This window comes from Theropithecus gelada, chromosome 5 (genome assembly GCF_003255815.1).
Source record: "Theropithecus gelada isolate Dixy chromosome 5, Tgel_1.0, whole genome shotgun sequence".
NCBI lineage: Eukaryota > Metazoa > Chordata > Mammalia > Primates > Cercopithecidae > Theropithecus > Theropithecus gelada.
Genome location: NC_037672.1, coordinates 93,781,785 through 93,796,223, shown reverse-complemented (window position 1 = coordinate 93,796,223; position 14,439 = coordinate 93,781,785). Strand labels below are relative to the sequence as shown.

The 14,439-nt window shown below is 35.1% G+C and overlaps 1 protein-coding gene across 5 annotated transcripts in view; it reads right to left on the bottom strand.

The window, feature by feature from the left end:
• The window catches only part of GABRA2 (gamma-aminobutyric acid type A receptor alpha2 subunit), a 147,702-nt gene that overhangs the window by 85,825 nt on the left and 47,438 nt on the right, over window positions 1-14,439 (bottom strand). For 3 of the 5 annotated variants that reach the window (XM_025385513.1, XM_025385509.1, XM_025385511.1), the window contains exon 4: window positions 1,402-1,469. The exons of the other annotated variants lie outside the window; for them this stretch is intronic. In XM_025385513.1, coding sequence (XP_025241298.1) covers window positions 1,402-1,469 — 68 coding nt within the window. The remainder of the gene's footprint in view (window positions 1-1,401; window positions 1,470-14,439) is intronic. 5 annotated transcript variants of the gene reach the window in all.

Here is a 14,439-nt window from a genome sequence, read left to right as displayed (position 1 = left end):
GTTTATGAAAGCTTGCAAAAATGGAATACTTTTTGTTTCGTTAGTTTATCCAGGTAGAAAATGTCCAAACTTGTCAATTTTCCCCCTGAGTTATCAGAGAAAGGGAAGAATTTGAGGAGAAATGACACAGTGGGGAATACTGGGCAAAAAGGGACAAGGGCTTCTCGGTGTCTGGGTCATAAGGAAGATGAATGTCTAAAGAATCATGAAGTCCTAGAGAGAAGGATGCCTGAGGGGTGAATGAGCCACAGATTTGGCAGGGAGGTAGCAGGGGACAAGAGACATGCACATCAAGGGAATATAAAGTAAAGCAAATGTCAGTTGACGTGCTGGAATCTGACAAGTTATTATGAATGAAAAACTCTTTCATCAAAAATGTCTATTGCAGAGCACTATAGTTAGCAGTAAAAGTGAAGGACTTATCATTAAATTGTTAATGCTTCATCAATAATTCATCTTTGGTGATTCTAGCCCATCAGTACCTAACACATCAAACCAATTTTCCTCGCTTACCTATCTTATCTTATTGTATTTTAATTGATTGGAGACAGGGTCTCATTCTGTCATGCAGTGGCACGATCACAGCTCACTGCAACTTCGACCTCCTGGGCTCAAGCGATCCTCCCACATCAGCCTTCTGACCACAGGCATGTGCCATCACACCCTGCTATTTTTTATATTTTTTGGTAAACATGGGGGTTTCTCTATGTTGCTCAAGCTAATTTCAAACTCCTGGGATCAAGCAGTCCTCCCACCTCGGCCTTCCAAAGTGCTGCAATTACAGTTGTGAGCCACCACACCAGGCCTGTCTCATTTTAAAGAAAAAACAAAATAACACCAGTTCCATAGAATCCAAGAGTACCAACATTCTAATTTTTTAGGCTGATTCATGTATACCTACTATGTGTGCAGATTATATGTATGGTATGTATGTAGATAGCATAACGAGGCAATCACTTTGCTCAATACCAATCAGAGGGTTTTGTTGTTGTTGTTGTTGTTGTTTTTAAATGTGCAACACTGACCATGACCTCATTCTGTAAGAAGTCTTTATCTATGAAACTATATTCACTTTCCTTATGGAAGTTCACAATTCTCCCTTAATCCTCCTAGAAAATTTTTCTTCTTAATACAATTAATTTTATTTAAATAATTGTTTATCACACTGTAGTTAGGTAGACATGTTTTGAAAATGATATAAAATACACAGGACTAATCCAAACACTGAAGTTGGAAATGGAAACCACAGATCCAAACATCTTTAACTATCCATGTATTTGGGTAGACTAAATAGACATGAGACATATACATAATTCTGTAACACTAAAAATGCTACTTTATTTGAAATTACCCCCACTCCCCATTATGTGAAGTAAAAATACTATTTAATGAAAAACTCACCATATCTGTATCTGAGACAGGGCCAAAACTGGTCACGTAGATGTTAGTGAAGACTTCAGTAATACTGTCTGATATGAGAAAAGAGATTGAATATAGATATTATATAATAAGAGCCACAGGAGAGAGAAGGGTTTGAGTACACGGTATGGTTTGAAAGCTGTATCATAAATTTGGGATTACTGGGTTTTACTTTCTTGTCAACTTTCGCAACCATAATGACTATAATGCTCAGTTATTTCATTGGTTTTCACCATCCTAACTGCAAAATGTATAGAAGTATTATGACTTTCTTACTTGGAAACCATACCTGATTAGCACATCCTCCTTTATATTGCTCAAAATGAATAGTTTCTTAGGAAACATCATAAGTGAAACAGTTTATAATAAATATATTACCAATACTAAAAATAAAGTATGGTATTGTTTGATATAATCCTAAATTTGATGTTTCAACTAAATATTTCAGTATCTCATGATGGTAAAGATTCAATTTACAGATTGTAAATCAGTACATCTTCTCCATACAGCACAAAACAGCTTGGTAATTATAAATAAACATAATTCCAATTAATATAAAAAGCTTTATCATTCAGTGACATAAAAATTAAAAAAATAACAGATTACTTTCAAACAAGCTTGCTTTTAAATGTATTTAAGAATGTCTGAAATGCTAAGACTGAATTAAATTGGATTCTAAAATTATGTAACATCATAACTGTAATACAATTAACTGGAGTGCTCTATTAACTAGGTAATTTAGATCAAAATTTTAAATAAGCCAAATGGTGATGGGGAAAAGGTCAAAGAAAAGATCGAAAAACAAAAATCTTTTCACTGCTCTTGTAGTAGAAAAAAAAAACATATCATTAATGTTTATCATCATGAGCGAAATGTCTTATTCATTAGCTGTCAGATTTATAATTCTACGTAAACAATAACATGAATTGTTTTTCGTATTATACTAGACATTAATTTACAACCATCAAAGAGACTAAACTATGTCTGGGATTTTGTATCCATTAAGGCAAGAATAAAAAATAGAAAGGCTATTGATAAAACAGGGTAGACTTTGAATGCTACTACATAACAGGTACTCTTTAAAGCACCTGAAATATCATAATCTGCATGTCAAACGTATGTGGTAGATTCTCTGTTATCCCTATGCATGTGTACAACGATTCAAAGAAAGGTAAGCAAACTTGCCAAAGACCCACAGCTAGCAGAGTAGATAGAGCAATGATTTATAACCCAAGCAATCTAGTTTCTGAGTACTCAAGCTAAATCAAAGCGTCATACCATAGTCAATGATAAACTTAAAACTAACAGTAGTTTCTTATTAAACGCATGTTTCTATTCACCAGAATACTCCGTGCCAAAGGCATAGTTATAGTGCTCCAAATAAATATGTTCATTAAACTTTGTTGTATACACTATTTCATCCCTAAAACTGTATTTTTGAAGTTCTATTGTAAAAGCATTTGAAAATAAATTTATGAAATAATTTCAGATGCCACCTACCCCAAAGACCAGCTCAGGAGCAGCTTTCTGGGTATAAAAAGTCCCATAGGATCCTGAGTTCAGAAGAGTCCCATGCGTAATTTAATGGTCTATCTGCGCTTTCTTTAAAAATCTTAATTATTTTTTAAACAAAGAGTCCTGTATTTTCATTTTGGACTGGGCATCACAAATTATGTAGCTGGTCCTGTTCTTGAATTTATATATACTAGAAAGCAATCGTGGAAATGAGAACCAACATTTTTTTTTCCTTTTACCCACACCAAATTAGTCACACTATTACATTTATTCAATTAGTAACTAGATAAATCTTTGTAATAGCTGTTGACCTAAAATGCTCCAGAGAAGAGAAATTAAAATGTGAAGGTAAGCTTTTACTCTAAGAGAAGAAAGTGAAATGATTCTCCTTAGTTTAAGTAGCAGAGTCCAAGAAATTACAAAAATGTGTGAATGTATTGATGCTAATGATATGAATAATATTCACTATATGCCAAATGGCAAGTAAAGGGTAAAGGGGTATCAGTACCTAGTGGCTATAAAGAGGTGTCAGCTAAGAACTGACATGAAAAATAAGGTTAGTCTCAAAACTCTAAGCAGCAAGAGAAACACCTAAGACTCAGAACATAGATATAAAAAGTTATTTTTAGAAAAAGAAATCGTTTCATGGATTACTGACTTCATAAGCATAGCTAAATAATGTATGCATTGGGGAGATATTGTCCTGCTATGGAAGTTCAGAAAAAGGAAAATCAGCAAGCCAAACACTGACGATGAACATCCAATAGTGTCTAAGGGAAAGGTATTCTTAGCAATGAGTTTTCTTTTTTTTTTTTTTTTATTTAGATTTCAATATGGATGGATGCGCAGAGCTGTAAACAACCAACATGGGCTAATGAAATATTTTAGTGTAATGAGTATAGATATTCGATATATCTAACACAATCTTCTAAAATTCTATGATCAAAACTCAATCTTTGATTATATTTTGGCTTTCCATAGACAAGGAAAGGGAAGCGAACAAAGGAAAAAGGAAAAGAAAGGAATGGAGGGGAAAGGAGGCTAGGGAGATTATATGAATGTAGGCTATTTCCTGTAGAATACAGGTTATTCTAATCTTGTGACTCTGATTTGTCAAGACATTTTATAGTATCATCTGCTTATGTTTGTTTTCCCATGTGGATTTGGAACAGGGTGGATTTGTGCTATTAATGCCTGTTACGATATTCTGATCCATTGAAAAGATGTATGTTACAGAGTAAACAAGTGAATTTATAGTCTGGTGGCAACCTGAGTCTCTGTGTATTTTAGGTACCATGATTCACTCTTCAGTCTTGATCACTATTTTTGGTTTTTTTTGTTTTTTTTTGTTTTTATTATTATTATTATTATACTTTAAGTTCTGGGGTACATGTGCATAACATGTGCGTAACCTGCACGTTATGCACATGTTTTTGTTTTTTAGACGGAGTTTCGCTCTTGTTGCCCAGGCTGGAGTGGATTGGTGTGATCTCAGCTGACTGCAACCTCCGCCTCCAGGGTTCAAGTGCTTCTTCTGCCTCGGCCTCCCAAGTAGCTGGGACCACAGGTGCTTACCACCACGCCCGGCTAGTTTTTGTATTTTTAGTAGAGACGGAGTTTCACCATGTTGGCCAGGCTAGTTTCAAACTCCTGACCTCAGGTGATCCACACTCCTGGGCCCCCCAAAGCACTAGGATTACAGGCATGTGCCACCGTGCCTGGCCCTGATCACTCTTAGTTGACACACCAAGATCTGTTCTGACTCAGAGCCTTCAAAATGGCTATTATCTCTCATTTTCTCTTTGGTTAATTGTTACTCTTCATTTAAGTCTCAGTTTAAATGCTCTCTCTTCAGAGTAGGAGTTCATAATCCCCTATAAAGCCCTCTTCTCTCATTTTTGCTCTCTGACACTTTCTTTTTATGGGAACTTTCAATCTTGCTGTTCTTTTAATGCCTTAAGATATCCTTCTTCCTTTTAGTTTTGTGTTTGGTCTGTCTCCCCATCCAAGATTTAAGCTCCACAAAGAAGGGGACTGCACCGTTTCTGTTCACTATTATGTCACGAGTGCTTACTACAATGTATATCACATGTTACGTGTTGTATGTTTGAACAAATTATTTCTCATTTTAATTAATGTAGAACATCAATCTTTTTCCAAAATATTTCATCAACGTTAAAAGTGATCATGCACAGCTGTTGCTAGTTGAGGAAAGGATGCCCGCCATTTGTGAAGGCAGAGCCCAAACTTTCCATTGACAAAGGCAGGTCAAGAGTCTAAGTAATAGGCTTCCAGTGAAGTAACAAAGTTGAGCAAAGGGAAAGAATGTACTTGAAGACAGCACTGATTCACTGCAAACCAAAATTGAAGTCTGAACAGTTAAGCAGCTCCTAGCAGAAATATCCATCATTAGTTACCTCAGAATAATGGTTTGCCAGCTAAGTAGTTGACATGAGAAATACCAAGAGTAATATGCAAAAGTAAAAGGACGTTCTGTATAGATTTCTCCAGAGGCAAAACACAAGGTTGATGAGAGGTACTTTAGGAAAAATAAGTAATGTATGTGGCATACCTAGAAGAACGTATAGTCCTTAGAGCAATCGTCAAATTCAGGATGGTGAAAGAGGACAAGGAACAGCCTGCAGACATGTACTGAGGAACACATAATGTATTCCTAATATTTCATTCTTTTAAAATTAATTCTAAACAATTTTGACAAAATCTTAAGATATGATGGTGGTGGTCATTGTTAATCTTATTCTTCTGTGTACTTCTCTGATTTTTTTAAACTGATTCACAGAAAAAATAAATGGCCTGAAAGGATATCCAAAATGCGCATATAAGTAATTTCAAGAAGGATTTCATTAATGAAAAATTGCTTTTTGCTCAGAAATGCAGCGTAGAATAACAATAAAAACTTCTTTAAAAATCTTTGCAAAACTAAGAAAGAACAAAATTAATGCTCGATTATGATTTATTTTACAAGATTCACTTAAAATAGATGGTTGGGGATAAAAAGTGAGTAAAGCAAAACATCTACCTGTGAAAGATTCACAACATAATAGAAAAAGAAACATTTAAGAAATTGTAACCCAAGAAACGTCTGCTGCAACCAAACCAAAAAGATAGTATCTCAATGCCCATAGAAGCATGTTGGAGAAAAACATGGAGGTTTCACTCTTTTGTAATTTTCAATGGTCCTGATTCAAGGCAGAGAAACTCCTTTGTGCAAAAGTCAAGTCCCACAAATAGTTAACTTTTACTCATAAACATGGTTAACATGCATGTACAGAGGATGTGATGAGGTTGTAAAGAAAGGCAGAGTTGTATCGAACAGACCTGACATGCCAAAATAATATGAATATTGTCTCTATATACATGGCAGCAAGGGATTCACTGAAGGACTTTGACTTGGAGAATTTTGTGGCTAGGGCTGTTACCAGATATATTATGTTACATTTATATAGGGCAAGCCAAGACAAAGTAGACTGAAGACAATGTATTCAGTGTGGAACATTATGCCATTGTTAAGACCAAAGAAAAAGAAATACGATCAAGATTAGGAAATGGTAGAAGTCAAGGGAAAAATTTGTTTTAAAGTAATATTGCAGGACTAGGCCCTTTGGTTTGAGTGTTAGAGGATGTGTGGAGCCTGGAAAAGAGTAGGTTCAGTAAAACTATAAAGGCATAAAACAAATGAAGAGGTTTGGAAAGTAAATGGAGGGTAAGGACATGAAGACAGTAAGTGGAAAATATTCTTTTTAAAAGCTTGTCAAAAAATATTTTGACAAACACAATAGTGGTTGAACTGTACTGGATAATATAATACACAATAGCAAGCAAACTTTCCAAACAAAAATTTCTAAGATTTGGCAACAGCAAAATCCTATCTTGTAAATGATTGCTGGACATTGGATACGTATATTCTTTGCAGCAGATCCTCCTTCTCTTTCTCCTCCACCATAGACACACACATACACACCATTTTAAAATTGATTTTCTCAAGAGAGTGGTAACAGTATATATGTAGATTTGAAAAGAGAATCATAAAAATATTTCTGAAAGTTTTTGTGTGCGTCATATGAAAGAAGAAGTGAACTCATATTGACCATTTATCATTTGATCTAGTCAGTAATGATGCCATTCTAGGAATGGAAAATAACTCCTCTAGGAAAATGTTCTCCACATCAATGATGTGGAATTCATGAAAACTAATTATAATTTGATTCACATGCAATGAGCCAGTAAAGTTTCTAAGTACACAATCATCTGTATATTTAGGAAAAAAACTCCAACCTCTTTTATTCTAGTCTTACTTTTATTTTAGGTTGCTGCATTAGCCAATCTTCAATAATTATGTTAAATAATAGTGAAAATAAAAATCAGGCATTCATTATTATTTTAAAAAACTTGTCTTTTAAAGTTAAGAATAGATTCAGGGAATTGATTATATCACAGGGAATTCAATATATTACTTCCCAAAGTGAGGTATCCACAATAAATGGGAAGAGAACTATCTGATTCTCTGTGGTCCATATGTGTGCCAATTATTTGACTTTTGTAGGCATTTAAGATTGAAAATCTTGGAAAGTTGCAATTTTCCATAAAAAAGATTCTTTCATCTCTGTTCCTATCCATAGACTTTTTTCTTGGATTAATTCTCAGGGTATTATTTTCTGTGGCTAATGTCTCCTACCCATTTCTGACCTTCTAGTCTTACTATTTTCTTGGAGTTTGAGAGTATAAATAGACAACTACTGAGAAGTAGAAAGATTGGACCAGTTTTCCGATTTAAAGCTACTGCAGTTTCAAAATATAGATCAGGCAGTTAAGACAGGATGAAAGTTTTTTCCACCATCTATAAGGCTAATCAGGTTTATTGTTTCCTGTTGTTCATTATAGATGGGTATATAGGTCTCCACACAATTGAACATAGCAATGAGTAAGTGAGTGAGTGAGTGAATGAAGTTGTCATTCTATCTTAAACTATGACCACTCCAAATCTCTCCCTAGCTCTATAGGTTCATTTACTTATTATTGTTTTCTCTTTGTTGTATATATCTACTCATATGGTAGACATGAGACACATGTGGCCATTTAAATTAAATTTTAATTAAATAAAATTAAATAACATTTAAAATTTTGTTCCTTAGTACACTGGCTATATTTCATCCATATGTGGCTATGTATAGTAACATCCACATAGAGTAGCATAGTAGCTGGATAGAAGAGTTGAACATTTCCATTATCACAGAAAGTTCTGTGAAATAGTATTTGTCTATATCCTCCCAATAGAAGTTAAGTTCCATGAAGACTGGGTTTTGTTTGCTCAGAAAAATAAAGCCACAGCACAGAATAGCCCCTGACACAGTATATGTTCTTAGCAAATCTTGGTTAACTAAATAAATTCTTACTCTTAGTTCATAGTCATTTAAAGTAGACATAACCTCTGCTATCATAATGAAGCTTATTATAGCTTAATGAAGAGAGATACTATGCAAAAATTAAATAAATATACAATTGCAGACATGATATATGCTATGAGAGTATACAATAAGGGAACTCCTCCTGGAAATATTTCCTTCACTTCTCCAGGACATCGTAATCACTTTATTTTATTCCAACCTTACTGGTTACTTTTCCCCTAAATCCTTCACTCACTCCTAACTCCTAAACTAATAATAATGGAATGCCTCAAATTTCAGTTTTTGGTGTTCTGTATTTACACTTCTTTGATGATTTATTTCATGTAGTCAAGGACCTCTAAATTTCTATTTGCAGTCTAGAACTTTCTTCCAAAATATAGACTTGTATATACAACTGTTTACTTGGCATCTCCACTTAGCTGCCTAATAGAGTTTTTAAACTTATCATGTCTCAAACAAAACTAATTTTCCTTTCCAAAATCACAGCACTTACAGCCTTCCCTATTGTATTTTATTTATTCCAACTCTTAGGTCACAATTACTGGTTTTATTCACAGCTTCTCTCTTTTCAATAGTAAATCTCCTCTCAAAGATAGGTATAATCCAATGACTTATTATCTCCTCTGTTGTTATGACTCTTAAAGCTATCATCATCTGTCTCTGGGAATACTGCTTGCACTCATTCACACCTACAGTCTCTTTCTTTTTTAAATAAAATAATAGATTTGTTCAGATATAATTTATATAATATGAAATACACCCTTCTAATACAATTTAGTGGATTTTGGTATCATCACAAAGTTATACCATATTACTCTCTAAACTTAAAACACTTTTATTACCACAAACAAATCCCGTATCCATTTGCAGTCTTTCACCATTCTCCCTTCTCGCAAGCTCTGGCAACTACTAATTCAGTTTCTGTTTCTATGGCTCTGCCTATTTTGAAATTTTTATTATAAATTAAATCTCTTCTATTCTATTCTATTCCAAATTTGTAAAATTTTTTGTCATGAATGAGTGTTGGATTTTGTCAAATTATTGTTCAGCACCTATGCAGATGATTATGAAGCATTTTCCCTTTTTCTGTTGATATTGTTTATTATAGCAATGTATTTTTATGTGTTAAAGTAACTTTGCATTCCTGGCATAAATATAACTTGGTTCAGTGTATAATTTTTACATGTTGCTGAATTTAATTTGCTAGTATTTTGTAGATACATCTTTCAGCTTATCTTTTGATTTTGTTGAGCTTCCTGGATGTACAGAATAATGTTTCTCACCAATTGGGGAACTTCCCAACCATTATTTCTTTAAATATTCTTCCTGTCCTTTCTTTCTTTTCATTCTAGAAATTCTATTATGCAAATGTTGGTATGCTTTATGTGTTCTCTAGATCTTTATGGCTGTATACCTTTCTTCTTGTGTTTTTTTTTTCTTCTGTTCCTTATAATGAATAATCTCAATTAACCTTTTTCAGATTTATTGATTCTTCTGACTGCACCAATTTGTTACTGAATCCCTCTAGCAAAGGTTTTATTTCAGTTGGTTTTTATATCCTGGGTTTCTATGAGATCCTTTAAAAACTATATGATGTCTATCTCTTTGTCATTATTCTCTTTCAGTGAGATATTGTTTTTATACTTTCCATTTATTCTTTAGACATTGTTTCCTTTAGTTCATTGAAAAGATCATTTAAACTTGTTGACTAGTAATTATGATATCTAAGTTTCCTGAAGGACAACTTATATTGACTCCTGGTTTTTCTGTACGTGGAGCATATTTTACTGCTTCTTTTCATGGGTCATAGTTTTCTGTTGAAAATTTAAAACTTTAAATACTATATGATAACTCTAAAGAAATTCTTCCACTCTTCCAGGTGTGTGTGTATGTACATGTGCATGTGCGTGTGTGTGTATGTGTTGCTGTTTGTTTCTGTTGCTATTTTTTGTTTAGTGACTTTATAGGACTATTTCTGTAAAGCCTGTATTCTTTGTCTTTTGCAGCCATTGAAGTCTCTGCTCAATTAGCTTAGTGTCCAGCAAATAATAGCACAGTGATTTTCTTAAATGCTTTGAACCAATAAGTTTCCCAGCCTCTGCACAAAGGTTCTGTGGGGTGAAAGGATTAGGGGGAATTAATGTCTTTAACACTCCAGCATACAGTTTATAACTCTGCCTTAGCCTTCACTTCCTGCTTTTGCAGAATCTCAAGGCCATCCGACATTAAAGATTAAGGTCATTTTAAGTCATTCTCAGGCACTTCTGCAAGGCTTTCTAGATTCCCAGGAATAGGTTTGAGGTTTTAAAAGCCCCCTATTGTCATCTCAGTGCTCAGTTTTTCTTTAGATTTTGCCCAGCTTCTTGTTAACCCCAGCTTATATCTCTGTTAAAATTACTGTGACATTAAACAATACCTGCTAATTGTTTTCATCAAATGCCCTGGAAATAGAGCTGTCCACAAGAGCAAGCTAAGTCAAGTCATATAAAGATGAGCCCTGAGAGTGGACAGACAGGTCAAATAGTGACAGTTTGCTGGTGATGGGACTTTTGGGGAAGCTCCAACTCAATGCTGTCAAATCCAGTGGCTGCTACATGGCCACTTTTCACAATTAACAGAGTTGCAAGACTTGATTTTTAAGTTGAGCATGGAGAATGCAGAAAAGAAGATGAAACAATGAAAGTTAAAATGACACAAAGCTCAATGTGTTTAACAAGCTTCAGACATTTTTCTTGTAAATGCTCCTCAAATTGTTGCAAGGCTTTGGTTAATTTCAAGAGTACTGAAAAGGTTGATTATATAATTTCTGCCACTGCTCTTGTTGCTTTTATGGAGGAGCAGACTTTTGGAGGTCCTTACTTTTTCCATTCCATAAGTATTTTTCTACAGTCTCTTCTTAAATCAGAAATCAGATTGTGCCAATTCTCTTCACAAAACTCCCGAATGCCTCTATATCTCACTCCAAGTATTAAAAGCTGTGGCCTTATATTCATGTCCCACATAACACTTCATAACCACAGCCTGTTACTTTGTTTCTTCTCTGCTATTGCCCTCACTAACTGCTGCCTCACTGATCTCTTGACTGTTCATCAAACATGACTGATATTTCACAGACATTTTCTTCTGCCTAGTAGACCCTTGTCACAGATGCATAGCTTACTCTCTCACCTTACAGTTTCATTTTATTTTTAGAGAAAAGGTCTTACTCCTGTGCGTAGGCCTGAGTGCAGTGGTATGATCACAACATCATAGGTCACTGCAGTCTCCAAATCCTGGGCTCAAGTGAGCCTCCCATCTCAACCTCCTGGGTAGCTGGGACTACAGGTGCACACCACCACACCTAGCTAATTTTTTTTTATTTATTTTATTTTAGAAACAGGGACTGGCTTTTTTGCCCAACCTGGACTTGAACTCCCAGCTTCAAGTAATCCTCCCACCTTGGCCTCCAAAAGTGCTGAGATTACAAGTATAAGCCACAAAGCCCTGGCTGTTTATTCATGTTTAACAAATATTTATATAGGGTTGACTACATGCCTGACACTTTCTAAGCATTTTAAAAATATTAACTTATTTAAGACTTTGCTGAAAGATCACTATCTTCCAATAAGCCCGAAATGGACATTGTAATTCAAATTTCACCTTCTCTCTATCCCCAATACTTTAGATCTCCCTTAACTTGCCCTGCTTTTCCCCCCTTTTTCCACAATAACTTTAATTTTCAACATTCCCTATAATCTTCTTACATATTGCATACATATTTTAAAATAAAAACTCTAAGAAAACAAAGATAGTTTTTTCTACTGATATTTTCCAAGAACACATAACAATTCTGGAACGCAGTAGACTCTGAATAAATATTTGTTGAGGGAACCAACCATTTAGCCTGACTCAGTTTGGGGTAGAGGAAGGGTAGGATTTCTTAAACAAATTATATTTCAGTGATATAAAAAGGTGCATTATAAAGATCTTTTAAAAATGTGTAAGCTTGAGTGATACACATAAGAGAATATTAGGCCTAACCCAGCATAGGGGAACCTGCAGATTCAAAGATAGTGATATAAAATATAGTTGGATCTCATGAGGAAATGAAAAAAAGTACAGAAAGAGAACAGAAAGGGAGTAGAAGCATAGTACAAGGTGAATCCGAAGAAACAGGCACAGCTAACATGCACGCTTTGTCATTATGTGATCTTGGACAACAAGTTTGATCTGTATAATATGTATAATTCAACATAGATAATAACTATACCTACCTTATGGTCTTGTTATAAAGATTAAATGAGTTACTTTATAAAATCACTTATAGCTGACACATACAAGGTAATATAAAAGATTTTGCCATCTATGTATATCTGTATTTAATTGGGGAGTTTCAGGCTGTGAATGCATACTCCAGAGTCCATGGTTCCACTGAATAATAACTGGGCAACTTAGTTAACCTCTAGGCACCTAAGTTTCTTTATCTCTAAAGCAAGAAAAGTAAAAGAAGCCACCTCACTGGGTTCCTGTGAGGATTAAGGCTTGAAAGGAGTATAGAACAATGCCAAATAATAATGTTCCATAATGCTAGCTATTATTAGCATTACTATTATAATTGGAGTCCAAAAAGTATAGGAATATACCTAATATTGGAATACACACCAAGAAATAAAAAAGGATGCAGTCCCAACATTTAAACAGTTTATAAATGAAAGGAAGCCAGAAAATTAGGGTAGAAAATAGTATACAGAGAGATAGTGAAACCAAAAGTAGAGGAGAATACAGTATCTCAAAGACTACAGATGAGTGCTACAAAGGCAATTCACGTTCCTAGGAAGGAAACAGTGATGTACAGTTGATGCTGCTAAGAGATCCAGTGGTCTGGGGCCTGGAATATTTGCTGGGTTTAGAGATCTTGAAGTCACTAGTGGAGTAAAGAATGTGCAGAAGCCAACTTGGTGTGAGAGATATTAGAGAAGAGGAAAAGACTAAAGAGATGTTAAACAAGCCTTGAGAAGTTTGACTGTGAAGGGTAAGAGAACTCTAGCAAAAGGGCAAGGTGGAGGAAAAGAGACAGCTTTTTGTTTTGCTTGTTTAAGGCAGAAGATAGTTGAACATATGGCAAGGCAGATGGGAAAGACTGAGGTTGAAAGGGAGAAACTGAATATACAGGAGAGAGAAAAGATCAATGACAGAGGAAAATTTTCTAGCATGCAGCCAGGACATTAACTAAAAGGGATTGGCAACTAATACACGGAGGGAAGAGGGAAGAGAGAACATCCTTGATTTTATCAGGAAAGAGTAGGGAGCGTATTTAAACAAATGGAAATAGATTTTTTAATCTAGTGGTAAGAAAGTTGAGGATGTTCCTGGAGATAAATTTCTAGTTAGCTGCCAAATATATGCACATCATTCTTATAATAAATAATGACTCTAGGTCAAAAGTTTTATAGTTTAGGCAATCCTATTAATAAAATATGAAATATTGTATATCCATATGATATGGGTTGGCTCTGTGTCCCCACCCAAATCTCATCTTGAATTGTAATCCCCATAATCCCCAAGTGTCAAGGGTGGGACCTAGTGGGAGGCAATTTCAGTGTGGGAGTGGTTTCCCCTATGCTGTTCTCATGATAGTGAGTGAGTTCTCACGAGAACCGATGGTTTTATAAGTGGCTCTTCCCCCTTTGCTTGTTTGCACTCTCACCTGCTACCATGTAAGATGTGCCTCTTCCCCTTCTGCTATGATTGTAAGTTTCCTGAGGCCTCCCCAGCCCTGTGGAACTGTGAGTCAATTAAACTTCTGTTCTTTATAAACTACCCAGTCTTGATATGCCTTCATAGCAGTGTGAAAATGGACTAATACACCACATAAGACCAATTTAGTATTTAGTGTCAGCTCCTTGTTCATATTCCCTTGAGAATTACAGTTCCTATACATGCAATGGCATTCTACTGCAGCTGTAATGCTCTGACTGAGGGCTTTCTCTGGTGGTGAGGGTAGCCTGGAAGTGTACAGAGTTTATGTTCTTGAGAGCAACTAGTAATCAGTGACTAATGGGAGATGGAAGAACTGTAACTCAGCTTTCTCTCCCCGTAA